The sequence below is a fragment of the Myotis davidii genome, unplaced genomic scaffold, assembly GCF_000327345.1.
Source record: "Myotis davidii unplaced genomic scaffold, ASM32734v1 scaffold684, whole genome shotgun sequence".
Taxonomy (NCBI): Eukaryota; Metazoa; Chordata; class Mammalia; order Chiroptera; family Vespertilionidae; genus Myotis; species Myotis davidii.
Genome location: NW_006295564.1, coordinates 836,688 through 851,764, shown reverse-complemented (window position 1 = coordinate 851,764; position 15,077 = coordinate 836,688). Strand labels below are relative to the sequence as shown.

The following is a 15,077-nucleotide window of genomic DNA, read 5'->3' as shown; positions in this document are numbered from 1 at the left end:
GAGCTGAAGTGGAGGGGGTCTCCCATTCTTTTTTTTTTTTTTTTTTCAGAGAGGAAGTGAAAGGGAGAGAGAAATAGAAACATCAGTGATGAGCGAGAATCATTGATCAGCTGCCTCCTGCACGCTGAGCCCGTAACCCAGGCATGTGCCTTTGACTGGAATCGAACCTGGGACCCCTCAGTCCACAGGCCGGCTCTCTATCCACTGGGCCAAACCAGCTAGGGCTCTTCTTTCTGTTAATATAGTGTTTGAATTTATGTTGTCTTAAAATGCTTTTAATTATATAAGAGGGTTTCAGTGATAAAATATTTTTCATTATATTTCTATCTCCAGGTCCGTAGTTTCATCTAATAGGTGTGAGATCTGTTGTTAATATGGGAGCTGTCCTGGGCTTCCCTCTGTGCCTTTAGTTTTGCAGCCTTCCATCTCCTCCATTGTTTTTTAGACAGTGAATATGATGGAGTCTCTACCAAGAGCAGGTATCTGCTTTGCAGCAAAGAATATATGAAATGGTGAGCTCAAGGCCAGGGGCCAGGTTTAGCTCATCTGTACAATCTGCCTGTGTGGTTTTCCTTGTAGGTGTTCAATGGACGTTTGTTGAATTAAGCTCACATCCTGACTCATACTGTTCATGTGCGCCCAGCTTAAGCAAAGGCCTCTTTTTTTCCAAAAGGAAACACCCTTCTCTTGCATTATGTCATGATTCTTACTATCATGTACCTAGGAACATCTGTCATCTAGCAAGGACAAGCTTCGTTCAAGTCGTTTCTGTAATTCCCAGGACTCTGCTCCTGAAATGTTGGATAGAAATACAATAGAAATACGATGCAAGCCATATATCTAATTTTAAAATTGTTAGTAGCTACATTTTAAAAGCTAAAAAGAAACAGGTATGCCAATTTGAATAATTTATTTAACCTAATTTGTCATTTCAACAATAACACTTCAACTAATTTAAAACATTGTTATTTTACATTCTTTTATTCGTATTATCTTCAAAACTCATGTATATTTAAACAGCACGAGCCACATGTGGCTAGTGGCTACCTTATTGGACAGCATGGGTATAGAGTCTGAGCTTTTGTGTACTCGCCTTATAAATAATTAAATTCAAACAGGACAAGAGATCCACCTTACTGGCTACATCATTGGCAAAGGAGCAAATTTAGATAAGATAGAATGACTTGCTAAGGGACACATAATTTAGCTTCCTGTTTCTTTTTATTTATATATTTTTTAATATTTATTAATTTCAGAGAGGAAGGGAGAGGGAGAGATAGAAACATCAATGAGAGAGAGTCATTGATCGGCTTCTTCCTGCGCACCCCACACTGGGGATCGAGCCGCAACCCAGACATGTGCCCTTAGCTGGAATTGAACCCGGGACCCTTTGGTCCACAGGCTGACGCTCTATCCACTGAGCCAAACTGGCCAGGGCTTACTGTCGTTGTTTTTTAAAACTGTTCTAATAAGTTATTAGATTTTTCATCATTAGGTGAAGTCCATAATTCAAAAACCATCAAGTTTTTTTTGGAAATGCTTCTAAGCTATTATCAGTTATTTGGGGCATCATCAGCTCTCCGACCCTCCTTTTCATCTTCCTGCTACACTGGCTCCGTAGCGTCTAAATGATTGTCTATCTTTTCCCATTTCTCCCTTGAATGCCATATCTTCTCCAACACTGAGCCCACACTGTGTTCCCCGCAAACTTGAACTATTTACATTGTTTATCTTAACTTCATGTGGGAGCATTCCTGCTAGTGGAAATGGAATTCTATTTACTCATAAGGCTGACGGTGCATCGTCTGAGACGCTTCCGAGTACAGGAGTAGGAAATCATTCAGTTAAAGATGTAAAGCCAGACTTTTCAGTTCACATTCCTAAAACTCATAGGAAACAATGTGGTTGAACAGATAAGCAAATATCTCTTAAATAACTGCTTAGTTGCCAAAATGACCAAGTAGTGGGTAAAGCCATATTTGGTAGGTAGAAGAACAAGAAGGGGTTGACTGCCAAACCTTAGGCTCCTGGGAAGAAAATAGTGGGATAGGAACATATGGAGCATGTTTTTGAATTTTTTGGACAGGATTTCAAGTGTGATAAACATGGTGGTCAGCAGAAGAATCGCTGGTATGTGCACTGAGGAGGAGATTCTGCAGAGCCAGTGAGGAGGCATTTCAGACAAACTGAAAGCCTAGACTAGAGATTCCACTGCATTGTCCTTGCCCCTGTACCACATCTCTCCTGTAAAAAAGTTGATGTGGGCGTGGGCAAAACACAAAGCAATAATAAGGAAGCTAGAATCATAGCACCAGAGATCCAAAGAAAAGTAACTACATTGTAAGCGTCTTCATTTGGTCTATGTTGAATTGGTCTGTTTCCTTAACATCTTGTTCAATGTCTGACACTGAACTGGTTGAATGATTCGACTAACTGAACAGTGAATGGTAGGCACACATACTGAGTTCTAAGAGATGGCTTTGTGTTTTGTTTTTTACTTAAATCCATTCCAATTTCACCAGCTTGACCACACATAAAATATTTCCCCCAAAATTTTTACATATATTTTTATTGATTTTAGAGAGGGAGAGAGAGATAGAAACATCAATGATGAGAGAGATTCATTGATTGGCTGCCTCCTGCATGCCCCCTACTGGGGGTCGAACCCGCAGCCCAAGCATGTGCCCTTGACGGGAATCAACCCAGGACCCTTCAGTCCGTAGGCTGATGCTCTATCCACTGAGCCAAACCAGCCAGGACTAAGTGATGAGTTCAATAAAGGAGAAAGATGTTGCAGATTGACTGGATAGTATTGGGTGGGGAGCACCCAAAGATCCCCAGAAGCAAGAGGAAATGAATGGGAAGAAACAGGTTTTACAATCTGAAGAGCTCTCAGAGAAAAGCATAAATGGGGGAGCGTGAAAAGGGTTGAAAACAAAGAGCAGTTGGAATTACACTGTACTCACTGCCTATAGGGGTGCATCCTGGCCCTATGGGATGATGTCTGAGTGAAAACAGTGCTCCAGGGACCCACCAAAGAAACTACATGTCCAAAGCTGCTGTATCTGTATGCCCAGGAAGTTACTAGTCTGTGGCCCTAGCTGATTGGCCATTTTGTGTACACAAATCAAAGTATATTTGCAATGCCACCCCTTATCTTGAAGTTTGGGATCAGCTTCTTTGTGTTAATTTTTGAGTCAAAAGCCTAACCCTAATAGCAAAGATTTCATATTATTCAAATAGACAAAAAAAATTCTGTGTAAATGTTTAAAACAAGTTTGCAAATATTTAGGTCCACATAAGTGAGTGGACTCAGAGCTCTGTCTGTCTAATTGGGGTTTACTTTTTTAAAAAATGTTTTTTTTAATTGATATTAGAGAGGGAGAGGGAGAAACAGAAACATCCATTGGCTGCCTCTTGCACACCCCACACTGGGGATTGAGCCAGCAACCTGGGCATGTGCCCTGACCGGGAATCGAACCGGTGACCTCTTGGTGCATGGTACGATGCCCAACTAACTGAGCCAAAACTAACTGAACCACCCTGGCCAGGCAGGGTTTATTTTTAATATTCACCTGCCATTAATTCCATGAGTTGCCAAATGAGTAATATATGTGTCCCCATGGTACCTTTCTTGAAATATAAAATTATTTCAACTTAAGACTTTTTTTAAGCTAAACTTTAAGCAAGTTTCTTCAGAATCAGCTTACCCCTGGGTGAGATCATTCAGTTACAGATATTTACTAATGCTGGTTTAGTTTGGAAACTTGATTTAGTCTTAGGATCTCTTCAGTGCCAAACAATTACTTTTAATGTTATTTTGTAAAAATTATGATGTAATTATTTTTCAAGTGTACTTGGGTTAACAAAATGCAGCAGTGGGGCGTGCCTTTTAGCAGCTGAACAGACAGACCACTTTTTACATTCCTTAGAAATAAGATATGGTTCAGTATTTTAAATCATAGCAACAGTTGATAAGAAAAACAGCAAAAAAGGTAATCGTTTCCATATGGAAAGAAAAGGAAGAGCCAGTGAAGCTGTGAACTGTCATTTTTCCAAATAAAAATAAAATCACCACTGGTAGATTTGGCAGAAAGGGCAAATGTTCCTATTTCCCATTTTACATTTGTTAATACATCACATGTGATGTGTTTTATTGAAGTACACCACTCCCGGAAACTCAGTTGCCAACTTTCAATTGTGTTTTGTCCTGAGTGAAACCGACACCTCTGGATGTGCCAATTTCATCAAGCACAGTATTTCCTTGGTGATAATTTTCTCAACTTAGTGAAATTTTGGTGCAAGCTCTTACCCCTTTTACTGAAAAGCATATAACCATCTTCTAAATACCTATAATAAATTAAAAGCACTAGTTGGAATAAAATCAATTTCTGCCCTGGCATTCCAAAATCTAAAAGAAAAACCAACCCAATTTTCTGATAACCAAAAAGGTTAAGAAAAGCAAACAAATTAACCATTTACTCATTTACCTTAGTATTTAAGCATGATGTATATTTATTAACAAAATCCTGGCTTTATTATTAAATAGCGGCTTAAGGTAGAAAATCTTACCTGTTATAGAATAAAATATACAAGAGGTTCACTCTGTAATATTTAACAACAGCTCCCTCTTGTGGTTCAGAGCGTTCACTTCAAAGATAAATACATTTAAATACAGAACTGCAATTTCTTAACTTAAAATTGTGCTGTGAAAATTTAGCACACATTTAATGAATCCTTTTTGAAGTGAAGAAGGAAGAGTTAGGCATATAGGGACAAAACATAATATTCCCCTTTTTGGATAGTTCCAGAGTTCCAACATCTAGGCAAAGTGTTTCCAAAGTTCTTTATAGAAGCACCAATTTTTTGTCTTGCACATGAAAATACCAAGTAGATGTTTTCATTGAAAAGATGATATTCTCTATTTAAAAGGTTCTTCTATTCTGTGGGCATAGTATGCAGAAGAAATAAGCATTTGACTTGGCTGGCTTTCAGAGATCAGAATTTGAAAACATACAGTGAAAATAGTATTGAAAATATTTTAGTCCAAAAATGACATAAGGCATTTTCCCCCTTGAACCTTTTGTTCAAGATCAGAGATTGCGGTAACTGGCAACAACCTGTTCTAACAATGTGAAACTGTCCAAAAAGTCCTCTTCTTCAATTCCAAACTTTGTGTACTGATGAATGTAGGCTCTGGCAAAAGAAACAGAAAATGTAAAATGAAAAAATACCAGACAGATAAATAACTCTTAAAATCAAACAATAAATAGACCTTTCCCAGCTCATGAACATTTAAAGATGACAGACTATCTTTAAAGTCTTTCTTTTGCTTCAGTGTTGGCTCCAAAGATTAGCAAACTTTCAAAGTTTATGCAGGCTCCCTGCCTTTTTAGTGTCCAAGGGAGTGACGATAAACTTGGGAATACTAGTTAATCAAGTGGAGGCCTTGTCCAATCATTGGAGGAATTTTTCTTTGACAGCTGGTCACTGTGGCAGAGGTCAGGAAACCTGATAACACATTTCTTAATATGAAGTAGACATTCCTAAGTATCAAATAGAGTTGCACTTGCAATATTTCTGAGCAAGATAAGGATCTCTTCTATTACTTCAAGGGTCTTATTTTATTTATTTATTTTTAAATATATTTTTTATTTATGTTAGAGAGGAAGGGAGAGGGAGAGAGAAACATCAATGATGAAAAAGAATTATTGATCGGCTCCCTCCTGCATGCCCCCTACTGGGTATCAAGCCCGAATGAAACTCAGGCATGTGCCCTTGACAGGAATCGAACCCAGGACCCTTCAGTCTGCAGGCCAATGCTCTATCCACTGAGCCAAACCGGCTAGGGCTCAAGGATCTTATTTTAGAAAACTATCTGATTGTCCCTGTCTTATATAATGAAATTTCTGCTTTAATTTCATTTCAGGTAGAAATTAATTTAGTCAACAGCAATAATAAACAATGACTGAGCATTTATTAGTCAGGCACTGCACTAGATGTTTGTACATGATTATCTCATTTAATCCTCACCACAGGTCCTCTCAGTTTGGACCCATTATGCAGATAAGGAAATGGAGCCTGGAGTAACATGCCTAAAGTTTTATTTTTTATTTTTTATTTTTAAAATATATTTTATTGATTTTTCACAGAGAGGAAGGGAGAGAGATAGAGAGAGTTAGAAACATCGATGAGAGAGAAACATCGATCAGCTGCCTCCTGCACATTCCCCACCGAGGATGTGCCCGCAACCCAGGTACATGCCCTTGACCGGAATTGAACCCAAGACCTCCCAGTCCGCAGGCTGACGCTCTATCCACTGAGCCAAACCGGTTTTGGCACATGCCTAAAGTTTTACACCCACAAAGTGGTAGCCATGCTTACTCCATGTTGTGGATTGAACGTTTGTGTCCCCCAAGGTAATGGTATTAGGAAGTGAGGCCTTTGGGAGGTGATTAGGTCCTGAGGGTGGAGCCCTCAAGAATAGGACTAGTGCCCTCATAAAAGAGGCCCATGAAAGTGCCTTTACCTGTCCTGACACAGAGAAAAGACACCACCTGTGAACCAGAAAGTGCATTTTCACCAGACATCCAATCTGCCACCACCTTAACCCTGGACTTCCCAGCCTCTAGAATTGTGAGAAAGAAACAAATACTGAACTTTACAGGCTACCCATCCCATGCTATTTTTGTCAAAGAAGCCCAAACAGGCTAAGATGCTATAGATCAGTGGTTCTCAACCTGTGGGTCGCAACCCCTTTGGGGGTCGAACGACCCTTTCACAGGGGTCGTCTAAGACTATCAGAGAGCACATATATAATTACATATTGTTTTTGTGATTAATCACTATGCTTTAATTATGTTCAATTTGTAACAATGAAAATACATCCTGCATATCAGATTTTACATTACCATTCATACAGGAACAAAACTATAGTTATGAAGTAGCAACGAAAATAATTTTATGGTTGGGGGTCACCACAACATGAGGAACTGTATTAAAGGGTCTCGGCGTTAGGAAGGTTGAGAACCACTGCTATAGATCCTGCCTTGAGTTTTAAATTATATTATCTGCCTAAGATTAGGAAGGTTTGTAGATTGATCTTTAACTTACTTTGAAGCAAACATATTCCATGCTTTGCCCACAATCATATCAAGTGGTTTTACTAAGAACTGGCTGTTGCTGACCAATGCTGCAGACTTCTCGTATCTGTTAAAGGCTCGTTGGGTTTTCCACATATTGAAAGCATTATCAGGTTCTAACCAGGAAGTATAGAGGGCTGGATCTTTAAATCCCCCTAGAGTAAAACAACATAAGCCATTGTTCACATTGTAAATCATTTATTTTTAAAACAAATTAATAAAGGAATATTTCCTTATCCACTAACCAAATATCTTTTGTTTTGCCTTTTAAAACTAGCCTTATATTTAAAAAGTAAATTTAAAAAAACTAGCTTTACATTGCTTTTGATAAATGATTTGTACTCATCATAACAGAGAGAGAGAGAGAGAGAACTATTAATGTGAGAGATCCACATTGATCAGTTGCCTCCTTCACATGCCCCAACCAGGGATGGGGACCAAGCCTGCAACCGAGGTACGTGCCCTTGACCGGAATTGAACCCAGGATCCTTCGGTCTGCTGGCCAACACTCTATTCACTGAGTCAAACCAGTTGGGGTGAAATGTTCTCTTTTTAATTGCTACTAGTTATTTATCTAAGGGGTATTACAAGAACTAGATTGTTTGGTGTTCTTTATATCACAGCTAGAAGCAGCCAATTGGACACTGCTGAAACCATCAAATAAGGATAATATAAATCTAGAGACATGCCATAGAAACACAAAAATAACAAGAGATTCAACTTCCTGAAAATTTTGTAACAAAACGCTTGGCACAGAGACCACTAGCTGTCCCACAAGACTGTCCTCTCTCTTTAGTAACAAAACCCCCAAATTTTAACTGTGCTCATGGTGACCCTTGCAGCGAGGTGTGGCATGTGGTTCAGTCTGTCAAATGGATATAAACACCAGTGTGGTGTGCAACTCTAGGAGGAGGAGGTATGCCCTTCTTTGCTCCTTTCTATGTGAGTTGGTGGCCAAACTCTAACAGATGTCTTGGACTAAAAGGAAGAAGCCATAAGGTAAAAACAATAGAACCAGATTCAGGAAGAAAGAATTAAATTTTATCTTGTTTAAACCACCCCTATTTTGGTGTTCAGTCCACATACTGATAAAATGGTTTCGTTTTGCTATAAAAACACATAATTATTATTTTCCTTTCTCTAAGAATAAATTCAGGGATAAATTTATTTTTAAACCATGTGTACCATATGCATGTGCAAAAAGCACATCTTAATTTTCAACTTCACCCCCTGCTTACCCAGATCCGCACTGTGCACCTCTTTCCCACGAAGGATGACCAAGTTAGCAAGAGACGTGTTAAAGTGAAGGTTCTTGTTGACAGACATTTTACCAAGAGTAGGAGCTCCTGATAAAGGAGGCCGTACTTGCCAATCAATACCTACCAAAAGAAAAAAAAAAAGCAAGAGATTTTATGAATGGCTTTGAACAGGAAGAGAAAAGTGTGTTACAGAATTTATATACTTTACATAAATTTTTATTTGATAACTAAAAGTTTTTTTCTGCTGAGAGAGAGTGGTAGCCAGCCTCCAAGATGAACCCCAATGACTCTTGCCTCCTGAAATTCAGATCCTTGTGTGGCTCCTTCCCACATGGGGTAGGGCTGACCTTAATCACCAAAAGGGTGGTGCAGAAATGATGGCGTGTGACTCCAAAGCCAGGTCATAAAACACACTGTAACTTCCACCTGGCTCCATCTGGGATCACTCATTCCTCCTGCTGCTAGGACATGTGGCAACAGATATACTGCTGGTGGCAATATTAGCGGGGTCAGTCTTTATACAGAGCAGTCTGATGACAAATGAAGAGTTTTAAAACTGTATTCTTCAACCTTGTTAGTGATGGATACATATTTATTCATATATTTATATACACGAATATTTATATGTTCAAAGCTCTATTATAGACTTGTACACCTGAAACTTAGATAATTTTATTAACCAATGTCACCCCAATAAATTCAATTTTTTAAAAAAGCTCTATCTATACCTGTGGGGGAAAAAAATGTTAACATCCTAAAGTCCCTCATAGAAACATGACTAAGCAAACTGTGGTTTATTGACCTGAGCTCAGCACAGCACACCTTACATTATTACCCTTAGGGACACAGTGTTCCTTGCGATGTGAACAGGTTTTGCTAGAAAAACAGGTATATACTGTGACCCAAAAAATTCGGGAAGCATTACTTTAAGATGTGAACTATCCACTTAGCTCCAAACCTCAGGCCCTATCATCTAAAATCCCTAAGGAATTACAATTAGATGTAGAAGAAATCCACTTCCATAGTATTGAAACCTAAATTATTGTGATTTGTGGTAAAATAATCACTACAAAGATAATACTTAGTAGTGATTTCCAGTTAACCATGACAGATTGAATAAACAAGTTTACTGCCACCCTCTCCCCAAATCTCACTCACAAGACAATACAAGGATTTTTTTTTTTTTTAAGCTGGAAAGGAGTGGTTACTAATTTAGCAACCAGGGAAAGCTGAAACTCCTGCACCCAGTGGAGGTCCTGGAGGTGGGCCAGGCACTTCCAAAAGAGGAAGAAACAGGGGGATTAGTTAAAAATCTGGCTGAGAAGCACTGAGAGCCCCAGACCCTTCCCACGCCCTGCAGCAGAGGGAGTGCACCCCTCCATTTGGAAGGGCTAAGCCACTGAGGCTCTGGCCTGAGGGACACTATTGCTGGGCTACTGTTTCAGGCTCTGAAGATATAGCAGGAAACAAAATAGATTTTTTTAAAAACCTTTATGTTTTACTAAGATAAATCAAAAGGTCCACATTAAGGAATTTCAAAATGCTGAAGACAGAGAAAATTCTAAAAGATTCAAGAGAGAACTAAACAGGATTAGGAATCAGATCCACTTCTCAACAGTAGCACTGGACGCTAGAAGATGATAGAGTAATGCATTCAAAATACTGATTAAAAATGATTCCCAACCTCGAATCCTGTACCTAACCAAACTATCAATGTCATGAAAGGGCAGAATAATGATATCACATGGCTTAACTATGAGTATTTACATAGCAAAAGTAATTCAACCATTGATAACTGATCTAATCCAAAAGTTGTGTGTGTGTGTGTGTGTGTGTGTGTGTGTGTGTGTGTGTAGAGGCGTGTAAAAAGGTTCTATCCTCAATTTTTACATTAGGGAGGCAATTGATAATATCTAAACATGTAAATTAAACAAGTAACAGTATAAGCAAGATATTTAGAAATATGGAGGCAAATTGCAGAAGCAGCGGCTGCAAACATGGAAAGTAAGGCATCAGCGGGGCAGTGGGGGTGGTGTAGGACAGGGCACTGCTCTTTTCCTCATTATAAATTCATGCAGGCAATTACTTGGCTTTTAAAAAAAGGTTGAGTTATAATATACATATACTGCAATGTATGTAAACAAAATCGTAAATATTTTATGTTTATAATACAAATCTGTAAATATTAAAATGGATTTAAGTATACACTTAAATGAGTTTTAACTACTTGTGTTTTTTTTAATTTTGTTAATATATTTTTTTGTTGATTTCAGAGAGGAAGGGAGAGGGAGATAGAAACATCAATGATGAGAATCATCCATTGGCTGCCTCCTGCACGCCCCCTACTGGGGATTGAGCCTGCAACCTGGGCATGTAGCCTTGACCAGAATCCCAATGACCCTTCAGTCCACAGGCTGATGCTCTATCCACTGAGTTAAACTGGCTAGGGCTTAATTACTTGTTTTTAAAAACTCTGTTCATATATTACTTTAATAAAAATAAAATGTAAATAAAAATAAATTCACAGTTATCTGAAATTATTTTGGGAAAAGACACTGTGGGGTGATTAGGAAGCCCTCCCAGGATATCCTGGTGAGTCAGGCCCCTCCCTGGCCAGAAGAAGGGGCCATTATTTTTTAACTGGCCCAAGCCAGTTTATATTGAGAACTCCAGTATAGGCATTCTTCCCAGCTTGTGGGCTACATATTTTTAAAATACCCTTTACCTTCTTCCATTTTTGCATTCGAAATGAGCATCTGTCTCAAATGCTTGAGGAGGCCAGCCCAAGTAAACGTGCTGTATGCCAGGGAGTGCTCAGACATTTGGGGAATGTTACGAACACCCAGCATCTTGAATTCAGGATGGGGAACTAAATTCTCCATTAAGTCTCCTGTAAAGAAAAAAAAAAATCTTAACTAAAATTTAATTCTGCATTTTTCCAGTTGGTCTATACACAACCACAACTTGATGGTCTTTGAGTATTTTCTCCTCCAAGCCAGAATTGCTTAAATTTTAAAATGTAAATAAACTTTCAGAGACAGTCTATTAAAGACTATGTATTTGCTTCATTTTCGCACCAATTTTAGCATGAGTGAGAAATAACAATTTACCAAAAAAGAAACAAAGAGTTTAGGAACCAAGTAACTGTTTATATGAATGAAATATTTAGCTAACCGAGTAAGCCTAAGAGTTAATATGCTTTTATTGTCTTTCTGTATTCACTAAATATTCCTTTAGAAATTTTCCTATTTCTCTAATTTATTTTATCTAGTTAAATGATAATCAGAACTGTGAGAAGCAAGTTTATGTTGTTTACATGCCAGCCAGCCTGTGAGTTATATCAGCCTGAGTGGACTAAGACAGACTATTCTATGGACGTCCTGCCTTCTCAATCCATCAGTCTTCCTCTTTCTTTTTCTTATTTTTTTGTTTTGTTTTGTTTTTTTGTTAATCCTCACCTGATTCACCTGATGATATTTTTCCATTGATTTTTAGAGAGAGTGGAAGGGAGAGGGAGAGACAGAGAGAAAAAAAAATTGATGTGAGACAGACATATCAATTGGTTGCCTTTGCACACACCCCGACCAGGGCAAGGGGTTGAGCCTGCAACTGAAATACGTGTCCTTGACCAGAATCAAACCCAGGACCCTTCAGTCCAAGGGCTGAGGCTCTATCCACTGAGCCAAACCAACTAGGGCAGTGTTCCCTTTTCTTCACCTCCCTCCTTATTTAGCTCCTTGCCCTTCTGTCTCTTCATCAAATCTTTCTGATGAAAAAATTCAATCTTGGATCAGCCCCGTGCTTCCCATTCTCTGTGCCCTTCAGAGTATAGCTATAGAAAGTCACCCCAGATGGCAGACTGGGACCCCTCAGAATTCATTCACAATCCCCAATTGCTTTGTTGAGAAGGTGATGTCTCTTCAAACGCTTGAGCAGAACTATGTGGGTATCTGAGGTCTTTAGTAGACTTATGTTTTAAAAATTGAGCAATTGAGGAATTGAGGAAGAAACAAAATTGGAGGAAAGCAAAAGGACCTGTTAGGCAGTGTGTTTAGAATGTCCATGAAATGTGTACATAGAGATGTCAGGAAGGCTGCTCAATATAGGAATCTGGAGCTCAGGGAATTGGTCAGAGTTGGAGATAAACTGGCAGGTTGGAAAAGACAAGTGGTATTTAAAGCCATGGAACTAGGGAGAGGACCCAAGACTAGCATTTAGAGCCTGAAAAACAGAGGAAAAAGGGGAATAAAAGGAGTAGTCATGGAGACAGGAGAAAAATCAGTAGAGAGGCTGTCACCAAAGGCAAAGAGGAGGAATGCAGACAGATGACAGAGATGGCACCTACGGGTCTGAGCACACTGATAAGATGTGAGGACAGTGGGAGAAATCGGTGATTTGAACTGAAGAAGAGGTGGCAGGAGAGGAAGACGGGGAAAAAAATGATAAATCCATTCAGAACATGCTAAATTTGAATAAGCAGAAGGTAACTAAGAAAACTGAGATAGGGGAAAACTATTTGGGAAAGAGATTAGAGTGGGGCAAGGGAGGGGGGATATAGATTATAGTCATTTGCATCTAGATGATTTGAACTGATAAGGCACTATTTGCCAAATAAGCTGAAAAAAAAATGGTGGGTTTATCTTTATTTTTATTGATTTCAGAGAGGAAGAGAGAGATAGGAACGTCAATGATGAGAGAGAATCATCGATTGGCTGCCTCCTACAGGCCCCACCCTGAGGATTGAGCTCGCAACCCAGGCATGTGCGCTGACCGGGAATCATTTCTAACCGTGACCTCCTGGTTTATAGGTCGATACTCAACCACTGAGCCACTCCGGCCAAGGTGATGGGTCTTTCTGGAGTGATAAAAATGATGGTGGTACAACTTTGTGGATATGCTAAAAAAACACTGACTTGTATACTTTAAATGGGTGCATTGAATGGTATGTGAATTATACCTCCAAGTTTTTCTGAGAAAGAAAGAAAGAGAGAGAGAATACTTAAGAATAGTCCATGGGCATCCACCACTCTTGAGAGAAATGTAGTAACTTTCTCAAACATTTCAGTAAGACAGTTCAGAGAGCCAAGCAGCTCCTTAGGAAGGCTTTTGAGATGAGGGAGACCGAGTGTATCTGGCAGAGGAGAGGAGCCAAGGAAGAGTAATTTCGAGGCTCTCAGAACTTAAGACTTTCCTATCAATAACAGACAGGAGGACAAATACCGAGTGGATTTCTTCTGTAGTGAGATGAGCCTTCCTCAGAATAAGTAGGCTGGAACACACTTCCCAGCTGATGGGCGAGGACTTGATTTATATCCCTGAAGGAGATCTGCTTGATATTCATCAGTTTTGCACAGATCTTATGAAGAGCATCATTCTCGTGAACAAGGAGGGCATCTGAAGATCGGTACAAGTGAGAAAGAGTCAAAATGGAGTTGTAATTCTGAACGATAACCTGGAGAGGAGAAGGTCAGAAATAAGAAAAGCAGGAGAAAATAGTGGTTAAGAGGGTGGATTCTCAGGGCATCCTGCCTGGGATCAAGTCCTGGCTCTATCACTTCCTGGCTATATGACCTTGTACAAGTTGTTTAATCTCTCTGTGCCTCAGTTTCCTCTCTGTAAAGTGGGAATAATAATTATACCAGCCTCGTAGAGTTTTAAAGGTTGATGATAGAATGCATGTAAATCACTAGAACAGTGCCCTGTATATAGTAAAGATTTCATGGATGGCAAGCGTTACTATCACACTTCCTTCCTACAGTGACTTCTCTCACCTCCATGTTATGATTTCTCAAGGTCTCTGCTTTATATACTGTAGACCAGGGGTCCTCAAACTACGGCCCGCGGGCCACATGCAAATACAAATATTGTATTTGTTCCCATTTTGTTTTTTTACTTCAAAATAAGGTATGTGCAGTGTGCATAGGAATTTGTTCATAGTTGTTTTTTTTTAAACTATAGTCCGGCCCTCCAACGGTCTGAGGGACAGTGCACTGGCCCCCTGTTTAAAAAGTTTGAGGACCCCTGCTGTAGACAGTGAGACTAACTCAGGAATGGGTCCCTGAGAGAAGATGTACAATTGTCTTCTTCGGAATTTTTAGAGCTCAGGACACCTCATCTGTTTGCAAAAGTTTGAGCAAAGTTAAATGAATTGTTCATGCAAGTACCACATTGTATAGTCACTCCCGAAGCAGTAACTTAACATTTCCAAAGAAAGGGTCAGATCTATCTTTTGCCTACATGTATTGCAACTGCAGCAGGATTGAAATATAAAAATATAAAATTTCAGTGAATGTGTTCTTACCTCACCAGTTCCATAAGGCCATATAATGTGATTCATTTTCAAGGAGTTGGAATACTGATCTTGTAAATTCCGTGTAATGAAGGCTCCTAGCCCAGATCCTGTGCCTCCAGCCATACTCATTATGATGAAAAAACCACTCAAGGAGTCACATTTCTCTACTTCCTTCTGGATTAGGTTCATTATAGATTCTTCATGTCTGGGTCCATGAACAGAGTAACTATGCAATGCAGAAAGAACAAATACAAACACTTTACAGTTTAACCAGAGATATGCAACGCAGAGAGAAAGGTATAGGACAGAGAAGGCTTTTTAACCCCATGAACGTGAACTAACTCTCATGAAAGGCACAAAATGTAAAATACACAAGTTAAACAT

The 15,077-nt window shown here is 39.2% G+C and overlaps 1 protein-coding gene across 1 annotated transcript in view; it reads right to left on the bottom strand.

Moving 5' to 3' along the window:
• Window positions 1-4,690: 4,690 nt before the first annotated feature.
• Window positions 4,691-15,077, bottom strand: part of TUBD1 (tubulin delta 1) — a 15,258-nt gene continuing 4,871 nt past the window's right edge. The window contains exons 4-9 of the mRNA XM_006770234.2: window positions 14,703-14,919; window positions 13,622-13,853; window positions 11,127-11,291; window positions 8,381-8,521; window positions 7,114-7,297; window positions 4,691-5,196 (exon numbers count right to left, since the gene is read on the bottom strand). Of these exons, the coding sequence (XP_006770297.1) occupies window positions 5,094-5,196; window positions 7,114-7,297; window positions 8,381-8,521; window positions 11,127-11,291; window positions 13,622-13,853; window positions 14,703-14,919 (1,042 nt within the window). The 3' untranslated portion in view covers window positions 4,691-5,093. The remainder of the gene's footprint in view (window positions 5,197-7,113; window positions 7,298-8,380; window positions 8,522-11,126; window positions 11,292-13,621; window positions 13,854-14,702; window positions 14,920-15,077) is intronic.